Source organism: Hypanus sabinus, chromosome 19, assembly GCF_030144855.1.
Source record: "Hypanus sabinus isolate sHypSab1 chromosome 19, sHypSab1.hap1, whole genome shotgun sequence".
NCBI lineage: Eukaryota > Metazoa > Chordata > Chondrichthyes > Myliobatiformes > Dasyatidae > Hypanus > Hypanus sabinus.
This window is the reverse complement of record NC_082724.1, coordinates 61,938,807-61,965,540: the sequence shown is the minus strand read 5'-3', so window position 1 is coordinate 61,965,540 and position 26,734 is coordinate 61,938,807. Positions and strand designations below refer to the sequence as shown.

Below are 26,734 nucleotides of genomic sequence, written 5' to 3'. Positions count from 1 at the left end.
GAGATATAGTGGGAACAAAGAAACTGATATGATGAGCTAAGACAAGAGTGAAGCATATGTTATTTTACTTTGGTGTCTTAGCATTAAATGTATCCTGGAAATTTACATGTTGACTGTGCTCAAACTTCAACATGTTTTTTTCAACAATTATTCACTATTTTGTGAAACATCATTGTCCGAACTTAAGGTTTTACATGTGCTTAGGTCTTAAACTTGTCTTTTTGTAAATACTATACAAACAGTTCAAATAGTTAAGTGAAAAAAATGTTATTTAACACTATTTGAAAGCCAGATGAATTTAAGAAATTCCAAGAACATTAAAATGCAGTTATTTTTGGTTTTATTTAAATGATTTATCAACAAATCATAATGCTGGCATTTTATACATTTTTCCATTATTTTTAATTACATATTTTTACAGAAAGAAACCAATTATAAATGTTAAATGCTAACATTAAAAAGCATTATAGGCCATAATATTTGTGGTTAAAATGGTATACACAAAACATAGTAATATATAAATAACCAGCATTTAAATATTGCAGTCACATAAATTTAAATAGTTCAGTATCTATCCTCCACCTACAGCAAGAGTTCCTCTATTTAGATTTAGAAAGTCTCTCAACATATGAATACAGTTTTAAACAGATGTTCCAAAACATTCAGATGACTTGACCACTTGGATAGTTGAATGCTGAATCATTAACTACCTCCCTGTTTACCTTATTTTCTTTTCTGATGTGACATCTGTACAGTCAGTGTACATTTTCGAATTAGTTGACAGAAAAGAAGCATGTTACTATAAATACACATGGAAACTTCCATGTAACCATTATTCAGATATGCAAGCATGCAAGTTACTGACAGAAAGGTACATAAAGCCGAATAAGAAGAGCCCAATTTTTATTTAAATCACTTCCAAGAAGATTATGTATTAATTAGTCAACTGAATAAAACCATGGATAATTTGGCTTGGAAGGAACCAACAAATCAGTGTGCAACACCTAACCACCAAGTTATGAGTTTGCACAGAGGTGTTTTCTACTGATAAATGATGGGCTCAGCAGAGAGCATCGTGACCACCTCTCACCACCATTCTTGAAGAATCATAAAGTAGAAGGAAGTTCTTCATATCTGATTGTAAAGAGGAGTAAACAGCCAAGAGGGACAAACAAAATCTGTAAGCTAAGCAACAAAAACACAGCAGTTACTTGGCTCAAGGAGAACATACAGTGGCATGCAAGTTTGGGCATCCCTGGTCATAATTTCTGTTACTGTGAATAGCTAAGTGAGTAAAAGATGACCTGACTTCCAAAAGGCATAAAGTTAAAGGTAACACGTTTCTTTAATATTTTAAGCAAGATTACTTTTTTATTTCCATCTTTTACAGTTTCAAAATAACATAGGAAAAGGGCCCGAAGCAAAAGTTTGGGCACCCTGCATGGTCAGTACTTAGTAACACCTCCTTTGGCAAGTATCACAGCTTATAAAAGCTTTCTGTAGCCAGCTAAGTCTTTCAATTCTTGTTTGGGGGATTTTTGCCCATTCTTCCTTGCAAATGGCTTCTAGTTCTGTGAGATTCTTGGGCCAACTTGCATGCACTACTCTTTTGAGGTCTATCCACAGATTTTCGATGACGTTTAGGTCGGGGACAGTGAGGGCCATGGCAAAACCTTCAGCCTGCACCTCTTGAGGTAGTCCATTGTGGATTTGAGGTGTGTTTAGGATCATTATCCTGTTGTAGAAGCTTTTCATCTTCAGCTTTCTTTTTACAGATGGTGTGATGTTTGCTTCCAGAATTTGATGATATTTAATTAAATTCATTCTTCCCTCTACCAGTGAAATGTTCCCCGTGCCAATGGCTGCAACACATGCCCAAAGCAGGATCGATCCACCCCCATGCTTAACAGTTAGAGAGGTGATCTTTTCATGAAATTCTGCACCCTTTTTTCTCCAAATGTACCTTTGCTCATTGCGGCCAAAAAGTTCTATTTTAACTTCATCAGTCCACAGGACTTGTTTCTAAAATGCATCAGGCTTGTTTAGATGTTCCTTTGCAAACTTCTGATGCTGAATTTTGTGGTGAGGACACAGGAAAGGTTTTCTCCTGATGACTCTTCCATGAAGGTCACATTTGTGCAGGTGTCACTGCACAGTAGAACAGTGCACCACCACTCCAGAGTCTGCTAAATCTTCCTGAAGGTCTTTTGCAGTCAAACAGGGGTTTTGATTTGTCTTTCTAGCAATCCTACGAGCAGCTCTCTCAGAAAGTTTTCTTGGTCTTCCAGACCTCAACTTGATCTCCACCGTTCCTGTTAACTGCCCTTACTTAATTACATTATGAACTGAGGAAATGGCTACCTGAAAATGCTCTGCAATCTTCTTATAGCCTTTTCCTGCTTTGTGGGCATCATTTATTTTAATTTTCAGAGCGCTAGGCAGCTGCTTAGAGGAGCCCATGGCTGCTGATTGTTGGGACAAGGTTTGAGGAGTCAGGGTATTTATAAAGCTTTGAAATTTGCATCACCTGGCCTTTCTTAACAATGATTGTGAACAAGCCATAGCCCTAACAAGCTAATTAAGGTCTGAGAACCTGGTAAAAGTTATCTGATAGCTCAATTTTTTTCCAAACTTTTGCATGGTGCTCCTTTCCTTTTTTTTAAACTCTAACATTGTACAGAACAAAAATAATAACACTAATCTTGCTTAAAATGTTGAAAAGAATGTTTCATCTTTAACTTTAAGACTTTTGGAGATCAGTTCATCTTCTACTCACTTAACTATTCACAGTAACAGAAACAGTTATTCTCAAAGTCCTCAAGCTCATGGGAGGTTTTCAGCTAAGAACACCAGCTGGTCCATATGTTTCGGCTTCACACTGCTTCGATACTCGGCAAATGCAGAAGTACTTCTATTGAACGCTTTTTCTGATATCACATTCGTTGCAGAGATGCAGAGATACTTTTTGGCTAGTTTTGCTAACAAGGGCAGACAATTCTGAGTGGCTTTCCACCACTGAAGAGGACAGTTTTCCAGAGAGAGTTTTGGTTCCTTGAAATAAAAGTCCAGCTCTCGATCAAGCTGCTCCTGCAGAGAAACTGAAGCAGTCACTGTTCTGTCTGTGTCTCCATCTCCACTCTGCTTTCCAAATACCTTTGCAAGACCTCCTCCATATTTAGCTTTCTTTGGATGACTTGGCCCTGGGCTATCTCGATCATACCAACTTGATGGAGAAAGTGTTGAGCCATCATAGCCTATTTGAAATATTGAGGGTTCTTCAGCCACTTTACCAGCAAGTACTTCTCCTTTAATCTGCTGCAGAACATTTTCAAGATTGTCTACACATGTGGGACCGAATCGGGGGTCAATGAATGTAACTTTATCCAGAAAATGAACCAATTCTGGGTCTCCATATCGTATTTCAAGGTCTCGCTTTATTCTCATTCTCGTTAGAAACCCAAGAGTTAGCTCCTCTTGTTCGTCTCTGACAAGATCATTACATATATGTTTTATAAGAGGATTTATTGCTGAAATGGCAATGAATTTCTCAGAAGACAGAGCTTCTGTCATTTCACGGAATGGGCGTAAAACACTTACAATGGACTCAAGAACATCAATGTCTTGCCATGTTGGAACAAGACGACATATCTTACGGTCATGGGCTAATACAGCTCTGATAGCATCCTGTTGCTCAAGAAACCTTTCAAGCATGTCTAAAGTTGTTCCCCACTGGTTGTTAACATCTGTTTTTAGTGAATTTCTTGGAAGTCCCTTCTGACCCTGAGCTATAGAAAATTCCCTCTTCCTTTTGCAACTGCGTGAAATTTGAGAGAATATTTGACGAGATAGCTGGATAATTCGTTCAATGCGTGAATCTTCAAGACCCTCTTGGATTGAACTTTGCAGGTTCTGGCTAAAGCAGCTAATTCTTTTCCAGCCTAACAACTCACAGGCATGTTTAACAGTGGATCCATTATCTGTAGTGACAGCAACAAGGCTAGTAGGATCTAACCCCCATTCCTCCAACACATCTTCAAGAGCACATTTTAAACTCTGACCAGTGTGTTCATCTGGTAAGTACTGGGTCTGCAAACAGTGTGTTTTGAGGATCCAATCACTATCCACATACTGAACCCCACATGTTAGGTACATTTCATTGCTTCTGCATGTCCACGTTTCAACAGTTGCAGCAAAACAATCCCCATTCTTTAATTCTCTCTCCACAACTTTGCGAACATCTGCATAGAGTGATGGAATAGCTACTCTAGAGAAGTAGTTCTTGCTCGGCAGCTCATACTTGGGGTTAAACTTATTCAAGAGGTGTTGAAAGCCAGGCTTGGAAAGAGTACTCAGAGGCATCCTATCCTTTGTGACAAAATATGTCACAGCTTTAGTCAGCTCCTTGTGCTCTCGGGGTTTCGGATCAAATTTATCTTTCCGCTGAAAGATTTCCCGCATCGTAGTTGTCTGATCTTTGTTTGGTTCCCCAGATGAAGCTGGAGTAGTTGGAGCCTGGTTGGGTTTGCTTTTGACCTCAATGTAAATGTGAGGGTGCTGGGATTTCAGATGTGCATAAAGATTGCTTGTGTTTGAGGCCTTAGCTGGAATGACTCGGAAACAGATTTTGCAGACTGGGGTTTCAATATTTTCTGGCCTCCCATCACTACCAGGTTGGAAACCAAAGTATCTCCACACTTCTGATGTGGTATTGCTCTTTTCCACAAGTTGAGGTCTTTCAGTTTTCACAAGCGCGGATCCACAGTGTACAAAGTCCCCATCACCTTCCATTGCTCTCAGTGTGCTGATAAACAGGACAACTAAAGTGGCAAAATAATCTTCTTTCTAGGCTGTGTCTTGTAGAAAGAAGACAGATCAGAAGGACGCCATCACAGACAGGGATTCCTGCTACACACGCAAAAAGGCAAAGCCTAGAAAGGAAATTTAAATTGACAGATTATCAATTAAAAAGATTGATGCATATTCGAGTGATTCTCTGACTAACACTATATCTGAATAACAATAGTTCTACAAGAGAACCCTTTCTCAAAATGATGCCACATTTTAACTAGAATTTACATAAATGTAAGGGTAAATAAGATAAACTTGGCAAATGTTTTCTAGTATCTCTCTGAAATGTAAAATACAAAGAACACCTTCTATTTTTACCCACAAAGATAACTTTCATTTGTTTCCATTGAGTAGAGAAGGTAGAAGATAAATATAAGTAAGAAGTGTTTCTACTTTTCAAGAGGACAACCAAAGGGGTCCACACAAAGAGGCAAATGGAAACAAGTAAGGAATGCAGAAAGATATAGAGGGGCAGATCATGGATCGACAAGTGCAAGCAAGGAACATAAACAACATCATCAGATTAGAAAAGCTATTAACAAAAATACCCATTTACATTAGACACCCTAGGGATAATAACAGAACAGGCCAACAAAACCAAGTTTTTAAAAAATCTGCATCTGCCATAAAGGTACTGAAATCCCCTTATGGCTATCGTAAATTTTTTGGAACCAGGGTTAAAGTTCGTTCTAATCAAAATTACATACATTAAAAATCAAGTTCTAAATTAAGGAGATCTTATGACCGGCCATCCATTTTAAATTATATTTATACTTATCTGGCAAAAAAAGAGAAACTACTAGAACTCATTGGTGAAGAATATCTGTGGAGGTAGAAGAACTCAACATTTCCTGCATCAGGACTTAAGATTGTAGGGAGAGATAGCCAATTCTGTCTGGCTAGTTCTATAAATAAAAATTATATTTCTATTTATCTGCCTAGTAGCATAGTATTTCATTTAAGTTAACATAAACTTTATGTGACTTTCTGGCTTTGACAAATATTTGAACAGCCAGATTAAAATAGGAAATCCAGCATTTTGCAAGAATCCAGCTTTTTTCTTCATTAGCAATCTGATAAATTTATTTATTTTAAAATTACCTGTTTATATGTCATTTGTATCATTCATGATTTGGGAAGACAATTATATTGTAACTATTGCTTATGTATCCTTTCATGTTCAGTTTAAATTTGTAATCCCACTATCTATGTATTAATCTTATTATGTTGATATTAATATTAATAAAAAGATTGAAAAAAAAGAAAATTACCTACCAGAATATAAAAACAAAGATGTAATATTGAGACTTTATAAAGCACTAGTGAGGCCTCAATTGTGAGTAGCTTTGGGCCCCTTATCTTAGAAAGAATGTGCTGAAACTAGTGAGGGCTCAAATGAGGTTCATGAAAATGATTCCAGGATTGAACAGCTTGTCATATGAAAAGCATTTGATGGCTCAGGGCCTATATTCACTGGAAATCAGAAGAATGAGGGTTAACCCCATTGAAAGCTATCTAGGAGAGTCCAAGACCAGAGGACACCACCTCAGAATAGAAGGGTGTCCTTTTATAATGGAGATGGTGAGGAATTACTTTAGCCAGGCAACTGTAGAGGCCATCTTTATGTATACTTAAGGCAGAGGGTGAAAGATTCTTGATTGGTCAGGCATGAAGGGAGATGGGGGTTGGGATGGCAGAAGATTAAGGCTGAGAGTTAAAAGGATCAGCCATGTTGAAATGGTGTTGAAGACTCATTGGGCCAAATAGCCTAAATCTGCTCCTATATCTTATGGTCTTAAGAAAATCGAAGCAATGACTAAATTCAAAACCAAACACTGCAATGAAAATAAAGCCAATTTGCAATATTTCAAAATGTCTGTACTTCAAAATATTTTTAGACTAAACCTTTTCATATTCAAATTAAACAGAATTTTAAAAAAAGCCAGGTCTTCAAAATTCAAATTGAGCCTTCATATTTTACATATACATAAATGTCAAATTCTTTAAAATAAGATATCTAGGCAAATACTGCCATGATATTCTTAGTATATCTGCCTTAGTATTTCTCTATATGATTTGGTTCTTTCCACCTGTAATCAATTGTAGGCAGCATGGAGCCATTCTTTTCATAAGACCATAAAACATAGGAGCAGAATTAGGCCATTCAGCTCATCAAGTCTGCTGTGCTATTCATTCATGGCTGATCCTGGATCCTACTCAAGCCCATACACCTGTCTTCTCACCATATCCTTTGATGCCCTGATTTATCTGGAAACTATCAACTTCCGCCGTAAATATACCCACAGACTTGGCCTCCACTACAGTCTGTGGCAGAGCAATCCACAGATTCACTACTCTCTGGATAAAAAAATTCCTCCTTACCTCTGTTCTAAAAGGTCACCCTTCAATTTTGAGGCTGGCCACCCCCACCAGAGGAAACATCCTCTCCACACCCATCCTATCTTGTCCTTTCAGCATTCAGTAAGTTTCAATGAGATCCCCACACATTCTTCTAAATTCCAGTGAGTACAGGCCCAAAACTGCTAAATGCTCCTCATATGTTAACCCCTTCATTCCTGGAATAATCTCCAACGACAACATATCCTTTCTGAGATATGGGGCCCAAAACTGTTGACAATATTCCAAGTGCAGCCTGACTAGTGTCTTATAAAGGCTCAGAATTATCTCCTTGCTTTTATATTTTATTCCCCTTAAAATAAATGCCAACATTGCATTTGCCTTCTTTACCACAGACTCAACCTGTAAATTAACCTTCTGTGAGTCTTGCACAAGGACTTTGCACCTCTGATGTCTGAACCTTCTCTCCAGCACATTGGACAGTTTGTATCATGAACCAAAAATATTCATTCATATACTTCTGCTGATGGTCCAGTACCCTGGTATAAACTATGTACTATTCATGCAATTGTAGTGAGGTGCTGAGCTCCCCACATCTCCCAATCATGACAAAATCACCTTGAATCAAAAATATTGAAACAATACAGCTGCATGCTGCTTAGTAGGTTTTATGGACTGTATTTTATTTAAATTAAAACATGGGCCAATATGGAAGCTATCAAAATAAAAATGAAGTATTTCTGTCTGTACACCAGCAACCTGTAACTTAATAATGTGAAAGCATTCAACTGTATTTACTGTGAAAAGAGTTTCAGTTCCAACTATATCAGTTAAAAAAAATGTATAGAAAGAATGGCACTGTGAAATAAAGTAATTTTAAAAGAGAAAATCAACCAAAATTAGAATAACTTTGAAATACTGTTTTAATGGGCTTCCCTCATCCATTGTATACAGGTTTATTCCAGGGGCCATTCACACTAAGTTTTAGTATACTATGATGTATCAGCCAGTTAACAAAAAATTAATTTACATTCACCGTCTATAATTCATATATTTTTGACTCATTGACGTGATCAGATTTATGCAGGAAAGCAAATTCAGCAAAAAGGAAATTATTCAGCTTGATTTAGAGCTGAACTTCTATTTCAAGGAACCAAAGCTCTCCCTGCATGCTCTACTACCCACTTTCCCTCAATGGCCAAGATCATTGCCAATCTGATTAGATAAATTCCTGAAGATTTCATCATATGTCCATTTCCACTCTTTGGCTAGCACTTACCTGATACATTCATCCTCACTGCATGCCCCCTTCTTAAGTATGTTGAAAAGCAGACTCTGCAGCCCCCAGTGTTTTTAAAAAAATGAAAGAAGTAACAACATCCCTGTGATGGTTATCTTCGATACAGCAGAATTAAGCCTTAAAAATTGAATTTCTGATTTGTAAAATTGATGAAGTACTATCATGAAATAGTATTCTTATTCTGAAACAATCATGCAACACAGAAGCAAGCCCTTCTGCCCATCAAGTTTGCGTATTCAGCTACACTAATGCCATACTGATCTATTTTATTCTCTCCACATTCACATCAACTGCCTACAGATTCTATTACTCACCCACAGACTACAAGCATTTATAATAGCCAATTAAGCCGCCAATTCACACACCTTGGGGATGTGGAAGGGAACCCACGCAATTTGTCAAAGTTCCATAGTCATCACAATCTTCAATTACAAGGTTCAGAAAACAACACTGGCAAGTTTCACTGTGTAATGCTGTACTATGTCAGTTATAGCAGCTTTCAGCATTCCAGCTTGCATACGAGATCAGGTTAATAAAGAGCTATCCCACCAGACATGTAACCCCTTCCTGCATCAGTGTTGTTACTGAATGAATGAGTCCTTCAACAATGTAAGGTTGAGAGAGAGTGCCCAGGGAATCAGAAGGACCTGGAACAATGCCTACAGGAAGCTTTTCTTTTGTACAATAATGCTTTGAAACCCTCCACAGATACAATTCTTGGCAGAAGTTTGGTAAGAACAAATACTACATTTTGGAATCCATGCTTGGGCATGGTTTCATTTTTTGTGAATTGGTTTCAAAGGTAGGCAGTAACTACTGTCATTTGCTGCTAACTAGAAAATATAAATTGGTTAGGGCTGGAACTATAATATCATTTCTCTATCAAGTCTATAATACATAACATTTGATATTTCAGTCCATTGTAAGACTGATTCAGGCAATCGAATCATTCACTTGACAGTTCAAAGATTTTTATATTCCTTGACCACAAATTTGATTACTGCTCTGAAAGTAGGATTTCCTGACATCAATCATAAATTTACCTGCTTTTGCATCCCAGAGTAATTTGAAATAAGAGACTATGAAGGAAATCTAATGGTATCTGCAGTTGGTTAGACTTCCCAATGCCCATTTAGGTGTTATATAGTTTGTGTCCATTGGCTGAAAATATAAGGTCATGCAGGAAAAAAATGCATTTTGGCAGGCATGAACTAGGATACCAATCCTGCTCTCCTCAACCAATCAGACTGAAGGTTAGTTATATTAATGCAGGAACTGAGTAAAATAGAAGAAATTATTTACGTAAAGAGAAATAACACAAATGAAAGATTGGATTATAAAAGTAAAAGGATTAAAAAAAGATTAAAATGTAATATTCTTAAAATCACATTGCTTGATTCCTTAGGATGTGAATTCCTTGAACGTCACGGTTAAATGAGCCTACAGATGGCAATGGATAAGATGCAATCCTGATGTAAATTTAGAACTCAGCAAATTTGCACCATTTCACATATTTGAATAGTGAGTCAGAGAACATGGTTTTACTTTCGCAAAGCATCTACAGCATGGTGAAACATTCCAGATTTCTGCAATTAAACATGCTCCTGCCCCGACCTGAAACTGCTGATCTGACAGCAGAACTATGACATAGACATCAAATATCTTCTTTCAATAATAATGCATATAAACCACTCACAACTCATATTTTCTTAAAAACATATATGATAGAAAATCAGGACTCATTATATGGTTTGTTAAGTCCCCCAGAAACTTGAAAGTGCAGTGGCATCAAAGAGCACATTTGCAAATCCAGACAATGCTTCCAAAGTTTTATGTGTGACCTGTGCAATGGACATAAGCTGGTCTTCACAGCATCCAGGAGGCCTGCTTCCTCATTGTTTATAGGGGAACAGCCAGCATATCCCAGTCGAATACTAAGAAATCAATTCAGAGACATCTTTCTTGTACTCTTGATATTTATTGCTTATTTATTTATTATTATTATTATTATTTCTTTTTGTATTTGTAGTTGGTTGTCTTTTGCTCATGGGTTGAATGTACAAGTTTGTGCAGTCTTTCATTGATTCTATTATGGTTATTACTGTACTCTATTATGAATTTACTGAGTATGCCCACAAGAACATGGATCTCAAGGTTGTATATGGTTAAATATATGTACTTTGATAAGTCTTGGGCCAGGGTATTCAGCTGAATCAGGATTCTGAATCTGGCTGAGGTGGGACAAAAACCCAAATGTACCCAGGGATGGAATACCCAGTGATCACAGATCCAGGGACCATTATGAGACTGCTCAGGTTTTCTGAACATGGGTTCAGATCTGGGTAATATTATATAGATCTGCTGAGTATATCCAGCATTTTCCAGATACATTATCCAGCCATAGACATAGGTATACTCTGCAGAGTATGTCACCATATAGCATGGGAGCATAGTCTCTTGCAGGCTCTAACATACTTTCAAAGAGCTCTTTTAAAATGTTGGTATAAACAAGGTGGATTATAAGATTCCTAGAATTGCTATTCCTGCCCTGGTCCCCTTCCCAGATACAGTCTTGTTCAACAAGGAGATAGTGTCAGTGAACAATGTGACCAAGGGTGACGTTCTCCAAACAGTTCATAAAGCTAATCCTTTCATTTCTTTCACATTTTCTTTCTCTTTCAAGTGTGGTTCTGCTACTGCTGGAGCCTGCGGTCTACATTTTGGTGGTGTGTTTTTGGAACGATTACGTGATCTGGCACTTTGGTGTCTTCAAGGCTGTTTGGGGACGCTTCAAGCAAAGCTTATGGCCTTGAGCCCAAGAGACTTGGAGATGGTGTCGAGTCCATGATTGACTCAATTTCTCACCAATCTTGCCAAATAAACCGTTGAGAAAGATTGAACATTGAGGTGAGAGTAGGTATTCAGCACCGTTCCCCAGCCTCTTACTCACTACTGCCAGAGAAAAGTCTCTGTGTGTGATGGTCTCACTCTCTCTCTCTCCCTCTTGCTCACTACCTCTGGAGGAAGGTCCTACATTTGAATGGTGTCTCTCAGTCTCTCTCTCCCCCCCCCCCCCCCCCCACCACCTAGCTCAATGCTGCCAGAAGATAGTGCTGGAGTCCCGGGTCTTGTGCAAGGTTTAATTGACGCGGTTTGTGGTTTGGACTCTATGGTTCATGTTGTGATGTGTTTCTGGTGTCTGGTCTCTCCCTTTTTTGTCGCTATTTTATGCAATTTTTATCAGTGCAGCCTGCAGAGAGTGAGCTGTACGGTGCTGGACTGGGCGAAGCTGGGCAGTTCCAATTTACCTGGACTCTTTCGATGACTTTGTGGGTTGATATTTTATATTCTGTGTTTTCCACTCTTTTTTTACTGGTAACGCCATTTGTTTTTTTTTTGCACATAAAGGGGAGGGTTTAATGTTTTTTCTTTGAACAGGTTCCATGGTTTTCTTTGTTTCGTGGCTGTCTGCGCAAAGATGAATCTCAAGGTCGTATATACATCATACATACTTTGATAATACATGTACTTTGAATCTTTGAACAGAGGCATATTGACATGAATTAGAAATTCCCATATAAAGCTGAGACAATGAAGTACAATTTTGTGAGTAGGCAGGGATGAGATAATTTAAATAACAGCTTTTTAATAAAAAAACATTAGCTGTATTCTATTTTTTAAAGGCTTGCAGTTATTTGTGTGGAGAATTTACCTCTGCATCAGTATCCAACAGGTCCTACTGAGGGCTGAGCTTTAATTTAGCAATTCTATGAAAGATGTTTTCTAATTACCAATCAGAATGGGAAGTATTGAAAAGCAAAATATCACAGTTGCTGGATATCTGAAATAAAATATAATAGTCTGGATACACTCAGCAAAGCAGACAGCATCTGTATAGAGAGGAACAGTAATAATTCTCATCAATACAAAACACGAAATGCTGGCAGAACTCAGCAGGCCAGACAGCATCCATGGGAGGAGGTAATGACGATGTTTCGGGCCGAAACCCTTCATCAGGAATCACTACCTCCTCCCATTGGAACTTCAGAAGATGCTGGAAATAAATAAAAACACAAAATGCTGGCAGAACTCAGCAGGCCAGACAGCATCTATGGGAGGAGGTAGTGACAACGTTTCGGGCCGAAACCCTTCATCAGGAGTGAAGTAACGTGGGATGGTCGAGGGGGGATAAGAAGTGGGGGGAGGGATAAAGTAGAGAGCTGGGAAGTGATAGGCTGGAGGGAAATGGGCTAGGGGGAAGGTGGAGAATTATGGGAAATAAAAGAGAAAGAAAGGTAGGACTGGGGGGAGAGATTATAGTGAGGGGGGAAAAAGAGAGAGAAAGAGAACCAGACTAAAATAATAGATAGGGATGGGGGTAAGGGTGGGGGGCAGGGGTATCAACGGAGGTCAGTGAGTTGGATGTTCATGCCAGCAGGAAGGAGGCTACCTAGGCGGGAGATAAGGTATTGCTCCATCGACCTGCGTGTGGCCTCATCTTGACGGTAGAGGAGGCCATGGACAGACATATCGGAGTGGGAGTGGTCTGTGGACAGGGAGATCCCGCCACTGCTGGAGGACCGAGCACTAGTGTTCGGCGAAATAGTCTCCCAGTCTGTGGCGGGTCTCCCCAATGTATAAATGGCCACACCGGGAGCACCGGATACAGTATATCACCCCAGTTGACTCACAGGTGAAGTGGTGCCTCACCTGAAAGGACTGTCTGGGGCCTGGGATGGTGGTGAGGGAAGAAGTGTGGGGGCAGGTGTAGCACTTCTTCCGTTTGCAGGGATAAGTGCCTAGAGGGAGGTCCGTGGGGAGGGATGGGGGAGATGAATGGACAAGGGAGTCGCGTGGGGAGCGATCCCTGCGGAAAGCCGAGAGTGGGGGGGAGGTGAAGATGTGGTTGGTGGTGGGATCACGTAGGAGGTGGCGGAAGTTACGTTGGATTACGCGTTGGATCTGTAGGCTGGTAGGGTGATAGGTGAGAACCAGGGGGACTCTATCCCTGGTGGGCTGGAGGGGGGATGGGGTGAGGGCAGAGGTGCGTGAAATACGGAAGACACGATGGAGGGCAGAGTTGATTGTGGACGAAGGGAAGCCCCTTTCTTTAAAAAAGGAAGATATCTCCTTTGTCCTGGAATGAAAAGCCTCATCCTGAGAGCAGATGCGGCGGAGGCAGAGGAATTGAGAGAAATTTTTGCAGGAGACAGGGTGGGAGGAGGAATAGTCTAGGTAGCTGTGGGAGTTAGTAGGTTTGTAGTAGACGTCGGTGGATAGGCTGTCTCCAGAGATAGAAACAGAAAGATCTAGATAGGGGAGGGAGGTGTCGGAAATAGACCAGGTCTATTTCTCATCAATCTCCTTTCAATCAGTTCTTATAATAAGGTCATCACTGGGCACATTAATTCTGAACTTTGTTCTCTGTCATTTTATTTGTTTTCATTACTTGTAACTTAAGTATATTTGTTTTCTAACTCTTTTGGCATTTCCGATAAAAGTCATATATCTTTCTACCTCCCTCTCTCTTTCTCCTGCTGAGTATCTTCAGCATTTTCTGGTTTGATTCCAACATCTAGAATAGTTTGCTTTTAAAATTCTGAAGGTTCAGTTGGATGAATCAGGAAAAAGAACCTTTTCCTGTGCGGAACATCAGAGTAGATTAGGACAATACACTAAGAATTTAAAAGACTGAGATGTGATCTTATTAAACCATATTAAACCACACTCCAGGATAGACATTAAGAGGGTATTTCTGCTTATGCCTTGTGTAAGATTAAATGTCAATTCAAGCATGAACCTGCCATGGCCCAACTCAGGCTCAAAGGCTGCCAGATTTTTGATAACTGATTCAAGTCAACATACACACAGTGGCCACTTAAGCTACACCTGTACATCTGCTCATTAACACAGATATCTAATCTGCCAATCACATAGCAGAATCAATATGTAAAAGCATGCAGACATGGTCAAGAAGTTCAGTTGTTGTTCAGACCAAAGCAGAATGCAGAAGAAATGTGATCTAAGTAACTTTGACCGTTGAATGATTGTCATACCAGCCAGAATGGTTTGAGTTTATCATGCACAATAGTCTCTAGAGTTTACAGAGAATGGTGCGAAAAGCAAAATAAAAATCCAGTGAGTGGCAGTTCTGTGGGTAAAAATGCTTTGTTAATGAAAGAGGTTAGAGGAAAATGGTCAGACTGGTTCAAGCTGAAAGGAAGGCAACAGTAACCCAAATAACCACGTTGCAACAGTTGAGTGCAGAAGAGTATCCCTGAATGTATAACATGTCGGACAATGAGTTGGATGGGCAGAAGACCATGAACATACACACAGTGGCCATTTTATTAGGTATAAGCTAGCCACTATTCCTCCAGTTGGATTGCCAGACTCGACACCAGGACCATATTTTGAAATGGAATATGGCAGCCTCTAACAGTTTACATGTCATCCCATTCTAAATCAAACCACACATTGAACAGTAATTGAAATGCATGCTGGAAATCTGAACCCTGTAGAATAGTTAACTTCCTTTCAGATATATTAGCTCTGACAATCATTGTTCATTGTTGACACTCTGCCGGTGTACAGAGCTGAAACATCATTCCAAAATTTCCAAGAAATTACCCGAATCATTTCATCAAGCTGCACATTAATTTGCAATATTTCATCTTTTAGAACCAGATATGAAAATTCACTGAATTCCTTTTATAAAACTAGCCAATTATACCCGTTTGCACCATGTATGGTCTATTTTTTACTTCATAATTTAGTATCCCACTCTCAGCCTGCAGTTTCCATACTATTTACACCGGTTAACTAGGGACCTAACAGAGGAAAGCCACAGCAGTCAGGTCTCTGGCACTGAGTCTGGCTCTGTGGCTCAGAAGGGAATGGGTGAGAAGAGGCAAGCTATAAAGACAGGGAATTCAATCACAAACAAGAGAAAATCTGCAGATGCTGGAAATCCAAGCAACACACACAAAATGCTGGAGGAATTCAGCAGGCATTCAGAATACAGTTGACGTTTTGCCTCAAAACCCTTCAGTAGGACTGGAGAAAAAAAGCTGAGGAGTAGGTCTAAGAGGTGGTGGGGGTACAAATTCCGCACCAGGAAAAGCCTCAAAGCTCTCCATTTGTTTCTAGACACCAGACCTAACCAGCTTCCCTCCACTACTACCACCACCCTCCTCCGCCTAGCGGAATTTGTCCTCACTCTAAATAATTTCTCCTTTGGCTCCTCTCACTTCCTTCAAACAAAAAGTGTAGCCATGGGTAGTCGCATGGGTCCCAGCTACGCCTGCCCATTTGTTGGCTACAAGGAACAGTGTATGTTCCAAGCCTACACTAGTGACCATCCCACACTCTTCCTACGCTACATCAATGACTGCATTGGTGATGCTCCCTGTACCCATGCTGAACTCGTCAATTTCATCCACTTTGCCTCCAACTTCCCTCAGATTTACCTGATCCATTTCCAACACCTCCCTCCTCTTTCTCAATGTCACTGTCTCTAGCTATGAAGTCAGCTTATCCACTGATGTCTATTGATTCTCACAGCTACCTGGATTATACCTCTTCCCACCCTGTAACTTGTAAAAATGCCATCCCCCTTCTCTCAATTCCTCCATCTCTGCCACATCTGCTCTCAGGATGAGGCTTTTCATTCTAGAATGAAGGAGATATCCTCCTTTTTCAAAGAAAGGGGCTTCCCTTTGTCCACCATCAACATGGCCCTCAACCACATCCATTTCACGCATGTCTGCTCTTACCCCATCCTCCTGCCACCCTACCTGGGATAGGGTTCCTCTTATCCTCACCTACCACCCCACCGCCTCTGTGTTCAGCACATAATTCTCTGAAACCTCCGCCATTTCCAACGGGATCCCACCACCAAGCACATCTTTCTCTCCCCACCACTTTCTGCTTTCCACAGGATTCAATCCCTACGTGACTCCCTTTTCCATTTGTCCCTCCCCTCTGATCTTCCTCTTGATACTTATCCTTGCAAGTGAAACCTGTGCTACATCTCTTCCCTCACTTCCAGTCAGGTCCCTAAACGTCCTTCCAGGTGAGGTGACACTTTACCTGTGAGTCTGTTGAGGTCATATGGTGTTTCCAGTGCTCCCAGGGTGGCCTCTTGTATATCGGTGAAACCCGACGTAGATTGGAGATTGCTTCGCTGAGCACCTATGCTCCACTCACCCAAAAAAGCAGGATCTCCCAGCAGCCATCCATTTTAATTCCACTTCCCATTCCTATTCCGACAGGTCCATCCATGGTGAGGATGATGAGACCACACTTAAAGAAACAACACCTTATATTCCATTTGGGTAGCCCCCAACCTGATGCCATAAACATCGATTTTTCAAATTTCTGATAATGTCCCCCTCTCCCTCCTTCACCACTTCCTATCCCCTTTTCCCTCTCTCGCCTATCTTCTTGCCTACCCATCACCTCCTTCTGGTGCTCCTCCACCCTTTTCTTTCTTCCATGGCCTTCAACAATCAGTTTCCCAGCCCTTTACTGCATCCTACCCCTTCAGGTTTCACCTATCACCTTGTGTTTCTCTTTCTCCTCCCCCACTTCTTAAATCTACTCCTCAGCTTTTTTTTCTCTAGTCCTGCCGAAGGGCTTCAGTCCAAAACATTGACTGTACTCTTTTCCATAGATGCTGCCTGGCCTGCTGAGTTCCTCCAGCATTTTGTGTGTGTTGCTAAGACTGGGAATTCAATAGTTCAGGGAACAGACAGGATATTCTCTAGACGAGAATTTGATTCCCTGATGATAAGCTGCCTCCCAGGTGCCTGGGTCAGGGAAATGGACCAAATTCACAACACTCTTATGTAGGAGGGTGAGCAGCCACAGATTGTGATCCATGTCGGTACCAATGACATGGCTAGGAAGGATGACAAGGTTCTGCAAAGTGAGTTAAGGGAGCTAGGTCTTAAGTAATGTAATATTAAGAAGTTAGCATCTGGTAGGCCGCTTGTGACCCTGGATATTTTTTTAAAGGTTATAGCAGCTATGAGCTTGAGAAAAAAAGTATAAATGCACAAATGCTTTCCCATAAGATAAACTGAGCGGGTGACAGCATCCTTGGTGTGAGAAACATATTGTGCCTTGTATTCCTTATGGCACCTGCAAGATAAGCATAAAGAAGGAGTGACTAGTTCCAAGGGCAGCCTGTAATGGTAAGCCTGTGCCTGTCTGCATCCAGACATAGGAGCAATTAAAACTGTTATACGAACAATTTATGACTGATAAAGTTAACAAACTCATCTGTAGAGAAACTAAGGGGGGGTGACACACACGTATCTGTGTATGTGACTGCATGATATAAAAAGAATTGAATTTGCTTCAGGAGGGAGAGACCCTTGAAGTAGCCTCCAAGAGAATGTGCTTAAGGAGGGTTCTCTCGAGTAACTTGCTAATAAAGAGTTAAAGTTACTTTCACCATAGTACGTGGTGTCTTTGCATCGGGTAGATCGAAAGAAGTTTTTAAACAGTTAAAGGACAGGAACTCCAAGGCTCTGATTCAAGATTGGTATCACAGCCATGTGAAACTGAGACCAAAAACAGGAAGATCATACAATTTAACACATGGTTGAAGAGATGGAGCAGGAGGGAAGGTATCAGATTTTTCGATCATTGGGTTCTGTTCCAAGGAAGGTGGGACCTGTACAGATGGTTTACACTTAGAGTAGAGGGGGCTAACATCCATTCAGGAAGGTTTGATTGTGCTTCATGGGGTGGGATGGGAAGGGGGCTAAACGAGATTTGTAGGGGGATGGGGAGCAGAACATTAGAGCAGAGAGTAGGTGGTTATGGGGAAAGATGTTGTTAAACCTACATACACAGCAGGAATCAAAAAGTTGAATACGATGGGGCTAATGTTCTGAGTTGTGCATATTTCACTGCAAAGATTATAGTAGGAAAGACAGATGAACTTTATAGATCAGCATGTGGAATTATAACATTGTAGCCGTTAGTGAGACTTGGTTGCAGGACTGTCAGCTCAATGTTCTAGGGTTCCATTGTTTTAATATGATAGAAAATGAGGGATAAAGGGTGGCATTACTAGTTAGGGAAAATGTCACTGCTGTACTCAGAATGGACAGGCTTGAGAGCTCATCACCTGAGGCTATGTGGATAGAACTGAGGAATAAGAAAATAATATGGCTATGTTAATGGAATCATATTACAGGCCACTAATAGTCAGCAGGATTTAGAAGCGCATAGAGAGATCAAGCAACATAAGCTTGTGATAGTAGCTGATTTTAACTTTCCACAAATTGACTGGGACTCTAACACTCTAAAAAGGATGTATGGGATACAGTTCGTCAAATGTGTTCAAGAAAGTTTTCTTAATCAGTACACAGACTAGACAGTCCCAACTAGAAAGTGAGAGACTAGACCTCCTATTAGGGAATGAGACAGGACAGGTGAAAGAAGATTGTGTAGGGGAACACTTTTCATCTGGTGATCATGATGCCATGAGTTTCAAGATAATTATGCAGATAGGTCTGGTCCTTAGGTTGAGATTCTAAATTCAAGAAAGGTCAATTTTGAAGGCAACTGTGAATTGAGACAGAGTGGGAAGCTTTTCAATGTGAAAATTTGTGAGTACAGAGTTTGTATATTCCTGTCAGAATAAAAGTCAAAAATAATAGGTTTAGGGAACCTCGGTTTTCAAGAGATATTGAGACCCTGTTTAAGAAAAAGAAGGATGGGGGAAGATGTTGCATCTGTGGTTACTTGGGAGATGGACACTTTCTATAGAAGTGAGGCAAAGCAATAGTGAGGTCATAGACCATATGCAGATTACATCAAGAAGGTGTTTGCTGTCTTGAGGAAAATTAGGGTGGATAAATCCCCAGAGCCTGACAAGGTCTTCTCTCGGACCTTGTGGGAGGCTAGTGCAGAAATTGCAGGTGCCCTAGCAGAAATATTTAAAACATCCTTAGCCACGAGTGAGGTGCCAGTGGATTGGAGGATAGCTAATGTCATTCTGTTGTTTAAATTATAGGCCAGTGAGCCTGACATCAGTAGCAGATAAGTAAATGGGAGGCATTCTAAGGCACTGGATATTTAAGTATTTGGATAGACAGGGACTGACTGGGGATGGTCAACATGGTTATGTGCATGGTAGGTCATGTCTAACCAATCTTAAGAGTTTTTCAAGGAAGTTATCAGGACAGTTGGTGAAGGCAACACAGTGGATGTTGTTGACATTGATTTTAGCAAGGCTGTTGACAAGGTCCCACATAGAAGGTTGGGCAAGAACTTTCAGTCGCTTGGCATTCATGATGAGGTAATAAATTGCATTAGACACTGACTTCACAGGAGAAGGCAAAGATTTGTAGTAAATGATTGCGTCTCTCACTGCAGTCCTGTGATCAGTGGTATGCAGCAGGGATTGGGTTATACAGAAGAGTTGAATACTAGGACTCTATTCCCTACAGCACAGGAGAACAAGGGGAGATTTGATAGAGGTATATAAAGCTATGAGGGGTAAAGATAAGCTTTTTCCACTGAGGTTTGGTGAGACTAGAATTAGAGTTCATGAATTAAGGGTGAATGGTGAAATGTTTGAGAGGAAACTGAGGGGGAACTTCCTCACTCAGAGGGTGGCGAGAGTGTAGAATGAGCTACCAAAAAGAAGTGGTGGATGCAGGTCCTATTTTGACATTTAAGAGAAACTTGGATAGGTACATGGGTGGGAAGAGTATGGAGGACTGTGGTCCAGGTGCAGATTGATGAGTCAAGGCGTATTAATAGTTCGACATCAACTAGATGGGCCTAAGGGCCAGTTTCTGTGCTCTATGACTATGTATATGACACTAGGTTCAGACATTTAATCTTACAACAACTCCCCATTAGTCAGCTTCTGTCCTCTTGGTACCTTCAGAGCAACTTGGGTTTTTTTGACTTTAAAAACTAGAAGAGGAGCTGTGACAACCTACACAAACCCAGAACTTATAGCCAGAAACCTCACTGAGCATGAGAAAAGTAGGTAGGCTCTAGAACCAATGGATATGACTCATATAAAATTATACGAAGACCATAAGACATAAGACCCATCGAATCTGCTCTGCCATTCCATCATGGTTGATTTATTATCCCACTCAACACCATTTTCACGCTACTCCCTGTAAGCTTTGATGCCCTGACTAACAAAGAACTTATCAACCTCTACTTTAAATATACACAATGACTTGGCCTCCACAGCCACCTGTGGCAATGAAATGCATAGAGTCACCGCCCTCTAGCTGAAGAAATTCCTCCTCATTACTGTTCTAAAGGGACAAAGTCCCCCAATATAGGAAACATCCTCTCTATGTTCATTCTATCTAGACCATTCTATGTTTGATAAGTTTCAATGAGATCCCCACTCCATTCTTTTAGAACTGGAACCATCAAAAGCTCCTCATATCTTAACCCTTTCATATTTGGAATCATTCTTGTGAACCTCCTCTGGACCCACTTCAATGTCAGCACATTCTTCCACGGCTAATGCACCTAAAACTGCTCACAATACTCAAATACCTATGTCCTACCAATGCCTTGTAGAACATTACACCCTTGCTTTTATATTCTAGTCCTCTTGAAATTAATTCTAACATTGCATTTGCCTTCCTTACCACTGACTCAACCTGCAAGTTAACCTTAAAGGAATCCTGCACATGTACGTCCAAGACTTTTTGCACCTCTGATTTCTGAATTTGCTCCATTTGCAAAATAGTCTGCGCCATTATTTCTGCTGTCAACAGGCATGACTATATACCCCCCTACACTGTATTCCATCTGCCTCTTCTTTACCCATTTTCCTAATCTGTGTAAGTCCTTCTGCAGACTCCCTGCTTCCTCAGCACTACTTGTCCCGCCACATACGAACAACAGAAAATCTGCAGATGGTGGAAATCCAAGTAATATACACAAAATGCTAGAGAAACTCAGCAGGGCAGGCAACATTTATGGAAAACAGTACAGTCGACATTTCGGGCCGAGGCCCTTCAGCAGGACTGGTCTCTGCCCGAAACATTGACTGTGCTCTTTTCCATAGATGTTGCCTGGCCTGCTGAGCTCCTTCAGCATTCCGTGTGTGCCCGTCCACCTATCTTTGTATTGTCCTCAAACTTAGACACAAAGCAGTCATCCAAATCACTGATGTGTAAAATTAAAAGAAGCGGTCCCAATACCAACTCCTCCGGTACGCTACTAAGATGTGGAATTTTGTAATTCTCTGTATCAGGCATGAAAACTGATACAGTAAGTCCACGAGGCTAAGGTGGATAATTTTGATTACAAAGATCCACCTTGTTTATGATACTCCTTGCATTAAAATAGACACATCTCAAACCATCTGGCTAAGTGCATCTTTGCTGTATCATCTGCAGATCCTTCCTCACAAATTCTATACAAACTGTCTCTACTTGCACGCCAACCACCCCATCCTCTGCCTCTTCACTTTGGTTCCTACCCACCCTACAAATCTAGTTTAAACCCTCCCCAATAGATTCAGCACCCACCCCCCAAGATATTGGTTCCCCTCTGGTTCAGGTGCAACCTGTCCCACTTGTACAGATCATGCCTTCCCCAGAAAAGGTTCCAATGATTCAAGAACTAGAAACCCTGCCCCCTGCACCATCTCCTCAGCCACTCATTCATCTGCGCTATCTTCTGACCTTCCCTAGGTCATTGCACCGGGAATAATCTGGAGATTACCACCTTGGAGGTCCTGCTCTTCGGCTCCCTTCCTATCTCCTTACTGTGCAGGGCCTCCACCCCTCTCCTACCATTCTTATTAGGTCATTTTCAGGCCATTCAGCCCACAAACTTTGATGCCCTTTCAAATCAAGAACCTATCAATCTCCACTTTAAACCTATCCAACAGCCATGTGTGGCAAAGATTTCCACAGACTCACCACTCTCTGGCTAAAGAAATTCCTGCTCATCTCTGTCCTAAAGGGATGTAATTGTACTCTCTGGCTATGTCCTCTGGTCTTAGACTCCCCCACTATAGAAAACATCCTCTCCAAGTCCACTCTATCCAGGCCTTTATCATAATAAACTTATGTCGCCTCATAGTTCTCAGGGCAGAAATGCCAAATAATTCTCTTGGTTTTTACTCTTAGCTCCAAAAAATAATAGCCCTAACTTGCTCAATCTATCCTCATGAGAAATGCAGTCTAATCCAGGCAGCATCCTGGCAAATCTTCTCTACGCCCTGTCTAAAGCTTCCACATCCTTCTTGTATCTTAATTTTCTTTTCTTCATGTTAATCAGATTGTCAATTAAATACAGGCTAGATCATCTGTAGAAAAGATTTCAAATGTTTTTACATTATTAGTTCTCTCGAAGAAGCCTTCCTGAGTAGGCCTCAGACTGCAAAGAAGGATGCAGAGTGTCTTCTATTTATCATCAATTTTATTGCTAGGTAAAATAAAGTTAAAAGTATACCGATTATTAACCATTTATTTGACAAATCATTTCAACCTCAAACAAGAGCAGCCTGTGCTGAAGGAGCTGCACAAAAAAGTCTGTGGAGAGAACAGTCTGCAATCAGTCCGATTGCACACTCACTCAATTCTAGAGTGCAGAAGCTACAAAAATACGATATGATGTCACTGCACAATTTGTGACAGTACCCTTTCCTTCATGCACAGTCCATGTCACCAGTTCATAAACATACCTTTAAATTACAATGCAAACCTCAATTGCTTGTAATACTACAGCAAATATAAATGCTAATGTGCACACATTAAAAAAAATTCAGTGTCAGAGCATGTGTATGGATCAGGCCCCTTACCTCCCTCCCAGGCTGCAGAAATCTGAAAGGAAACAGAGGCTGTGTCAGACATCACATATTTGCAGCCTTAACACTACCAGCCTACAGCATGATGTCACCATGGTAGCAACTCCGTTGCTATGGACTGCCTGGAAAGACCCTAGCAACCAGTTAGCAAGCACTGGCATATCATTTTGCAATCTCTCCTGCTCAAATACCAAAAGATTTATTAATTTGCACATTTAGTTGAAAAATTATAAAAGCAGTTTACTATCTTTGCCACTAATCCTTGCCATTAGTACTGAATATCTTGACTGATTTGGTTTGCTTCAAACTAGAAGTATCATTTTTAGCACTTCGGTTTTAAACTGCATTTGATGAGGATTAATTAGGTGGAGATTCATAAGTATATCTATATATTGAATTCAGAAAACTCCAACAGCACTACTGTACAGTAATGTGATTGATGGAAACAGAAATAATTCAGTCACCGACATTGAGTTGCGGTTCACCGTCAGAGGCTAATCTGACGTGATGATGTAATTACGTAAAGTACTTTCACTATTAGTATTCAGTGTTTGGCGTACAATAAATAAGTTATGGTTTTTCTAAAACATAAAACACCTCACGCCATTTTATTTGCAAAAACCTACATTGGTGACCCCGATGATTCCAGAGTTACTGAACATGTTGGCCAACTTTGAAAACTGCCGGAGTTTTAGGAACAAAATACTATTGCTTGGTTTGTACAAACCGAGGTCCGATTCGCACTGCGAGAAATCACTGCCGATGACATTAGACTACGTGGTAGCGTCACTCAGCAACTCCACGGCTGCCAGAGCAGTGAGCCTACTTGAACACCCGCCTGAAAACAATTGCTGAAGACTCACCTTTCGGACTACCGGAGTCTGAGCGCGCTAACCCAGTGGTCCCCAACCACCGGGAGTGACAGTAGTGTCGTCAGCAAACTTGTCTATGGTGTTGGAACTGTACTTTACTGTGTGCTGTTTTGGGCTCCTTATCTAAGAGAGGGTTCAGAGAAGATTCACTAGAATGATACCGGGAACGAGAGGGTTAACATATGAGGGCCGGTACCGGGCCGCGATGAAACGATACGAGTCAGCACCACCTTCCTCACTCCCTGTCACGCCCACTGCTGGGACGAACGCACGCGAGGTCATGACCCACGCGTCATCCGTGTCAGCGCGGGAAGAAGGTCAACTCCAGCTTGCAAATGACGGTGGGCTGAGAAGTATATTTGACATAACATCTCTGCCGGCATTCTGGACCAAAGTCAAGGCTGAATATCCTCAGATAGCCACCAAAGCACTGAAAACGTTGCTTCCATTTCCAACATCATATCTCTGCGAAGCGGGGTTTTCTGCAATGAATGCAACGAAAACTAAATTGAAGTCGTCACTTTTATTATCATTTCGACTATAACTGCTGGTACAGTACACAGTAAAAATGAGACAACGTTCTTTCAGGACCATGGTGTTACATGACACAGTACAAAAACTACATTGAACTACACTAGACTACAGACCTACCCAGGGCTGCATAAAGTGCACAAAACAGTGCAGGTATTACAATAAATAATAAACAAGACAATGGGGCAGTAAGGTGTCAGTCCAGGCTCTGGGTATTGAGGAGTCTGATAGCAGAATTGCAGAATAGACTGGACATAAGGAACCCCTTTGAGTATCGCTGTCTCCCATCACCCCTCGATGGGACCGTCTTGTTGCAGGGAAACAAGTCCAGGGCTCGCACTGATTCACCGATATTGGTGTGTTACAATGATGTTATTTGTTCAAACGAGGAAATCTGCACTGTGTGTTTAATAGCCAAACATTACTTAAAATGTTATGATGCTATTGATTTGTAAGTGACTTCTTATATTCATGCGAGGAAAATCTGCACTGTGTGTTTAATATTAAATTTGTTAGATAAACCCTTTTAGAAACAAAATTGAGTGTATTAGTCACTTATAAGTGACTTATAGTTGGCTTATCACCTATATTCTGGTCGTGATTAAACACCCCCCCCCCCCCCCCGTCGGCCGGTCCGCAAAAATATCGTGAATATTAAACCGGTCCATGGTGCTAAAAAGGTTGGGACCCCTGCGCTAAACAGTTGCTCTCCTTGCTCAGCCTCAGCAATGATAAGCCATCGGAGCTAATGGACAACATGCTGTCTCTCCTGGGAAATCACCATCCTTGTTTTATTTTTAAAGAACGCTTCATCAAAGTTCAAAGTGAAATTTATTATCAGAGTACAGACATGTCACCATATACAACCCTGAGATTCCTTTTCTGAAGGCATACTTAGCAAATCTATAGAACAGTAACTGTGAACTGTAAACAAACTGAAAATGCAAATATAAATAAATAGCAATAAATAATGAGCACGAAATAACAATATCAGAGTTCTTAAATGAATCCTTAAGTGAGTGTAGCTATCCTCTTTTATTCAAGAACCTGTTGGCTGAGGGGTAGTAACTGCTCTTGAACCTGGTGGTGTGTTCTACAGCTATGTTTCATGTAGATGTACTCAATGGTTGCGAAGATTTTACCCATGATGTACTGGGCCAAATCCACTACCTTTTGTAGGATTTTCAGCTCAAAGGTATTGGTGTTCCCATACCAGGCCATGCTGCAGCCAGTTAGCACACTTTACATCACACATCAATAGAAGTTTGCTAAGGTTTTCGATGATTTGCTGAACCCCCGCAGACTCCTGAAGAAGTAGAGGCACCATCGTGTTTTCTTCGCAATGATATTTAAATGAGGTGTCCAGAACAGGTCCTCTGAGATAGTGACATGCAAGAATTTTAAGTTACTCATCCTCTCCACCTCTGATCCTCAATCACCCTCCTGTATGCTGATTCATCAGCCCCTTTGATACAGCCCACAACAGTAGTGTTGTCAGCAAACTTGTATATGGTGTTAGAACTGTACTTTACTGTGTGTTGTTTTGGGCTCCTTATTTAAGAAAGGATGTGCTGACATTGGAGAGGGTTTAGAGAAGATTCACTAGAACGATTCCGGGAATGAGAGGGTTATCATATGAGGAACATTTGACCACTTGTGGACTGTACTCCTTGGAGTTTAGAAGAATGAGGGGGGACTTCATAGAAACATTTTGAATGTTGAAAGGCATAGACAGAGTGGATGTGGCAAAGTTGTTTCCCATGGTGGGGGAGTCTAGTATGAGAGGGCATGACTTAAGGATTGAAGGGTGCCCTTTCAGAACAGAGAAGAGAAGAAATTTTTTTAGCCAGAGGGTGGTGAATCTGTGGAATTTGTTGCCACGGGCGGCAGTAGAGGTAAAGTCATTGGGTGTATTTAAGGCAGAGATTGATAGGTATCTGAGTAGCCAGGGCATCAAAGGTTATGGTGAGAGTGGAACTAAATGTGAGAATGGATCAGCTCATG

At 40.9% G+C, this 26,734-nt stretch overlaps 2 protein-coding genes across 3 annotated transcripts in view; both read right to left on the bottom strand.

The window, feature by feature from the left end:
* The window catches only part of LOC132377975 (testis-expressed protein 264 homolog), a 440,098-nt gene that overhangs the window by 265,847 nt on the left and 147,517 nt on the right, over positions 1-26,734 (bottom strand). The window lies entirely within an intron of this gene.
* Positions 335-24,728, bottom strand: LOC132377969 (E3 SUMO-protein ligase ZBED1-like). 2 transcript variants are annotated; one of them, XM_059944524.1, is made up of 2 exons: positions 24,191-24,728; positions 335-4,928 (listed from the first exon to the last, which is right to left on the bottom strand). In XM_059944524.1, exon 2 carries the CDS (start codon positions 4,786-4,788, stop codon positions 2,824-2,826), a length of 1,965 nt encoding a protein of 654 aa, XP_059800507.1. In that variant the 5' UTR covers positions 4,789-4,928; positions 24,191-24,728; the 3' UTR covers positions 335-2,823. The 2 variants fall into 2 exon arrangements, with proteins under 2 accessions (XP_059800507.1, XP_059800508.1); XM_059944525.1 differs by lacking the exon at positions 24,191-24,728 and adding an exon at positions 8,486-8,531.

Excerpts from the sequence above, each read along its gene's own strand:
- LOC132377969 (XM_059944524.1), bottom strand. The coding sequence starts at position 4,788 with ATGGAAGGTGATGGGGACTTTGTACACTGTGGATCCGCGCTTGTGAAA.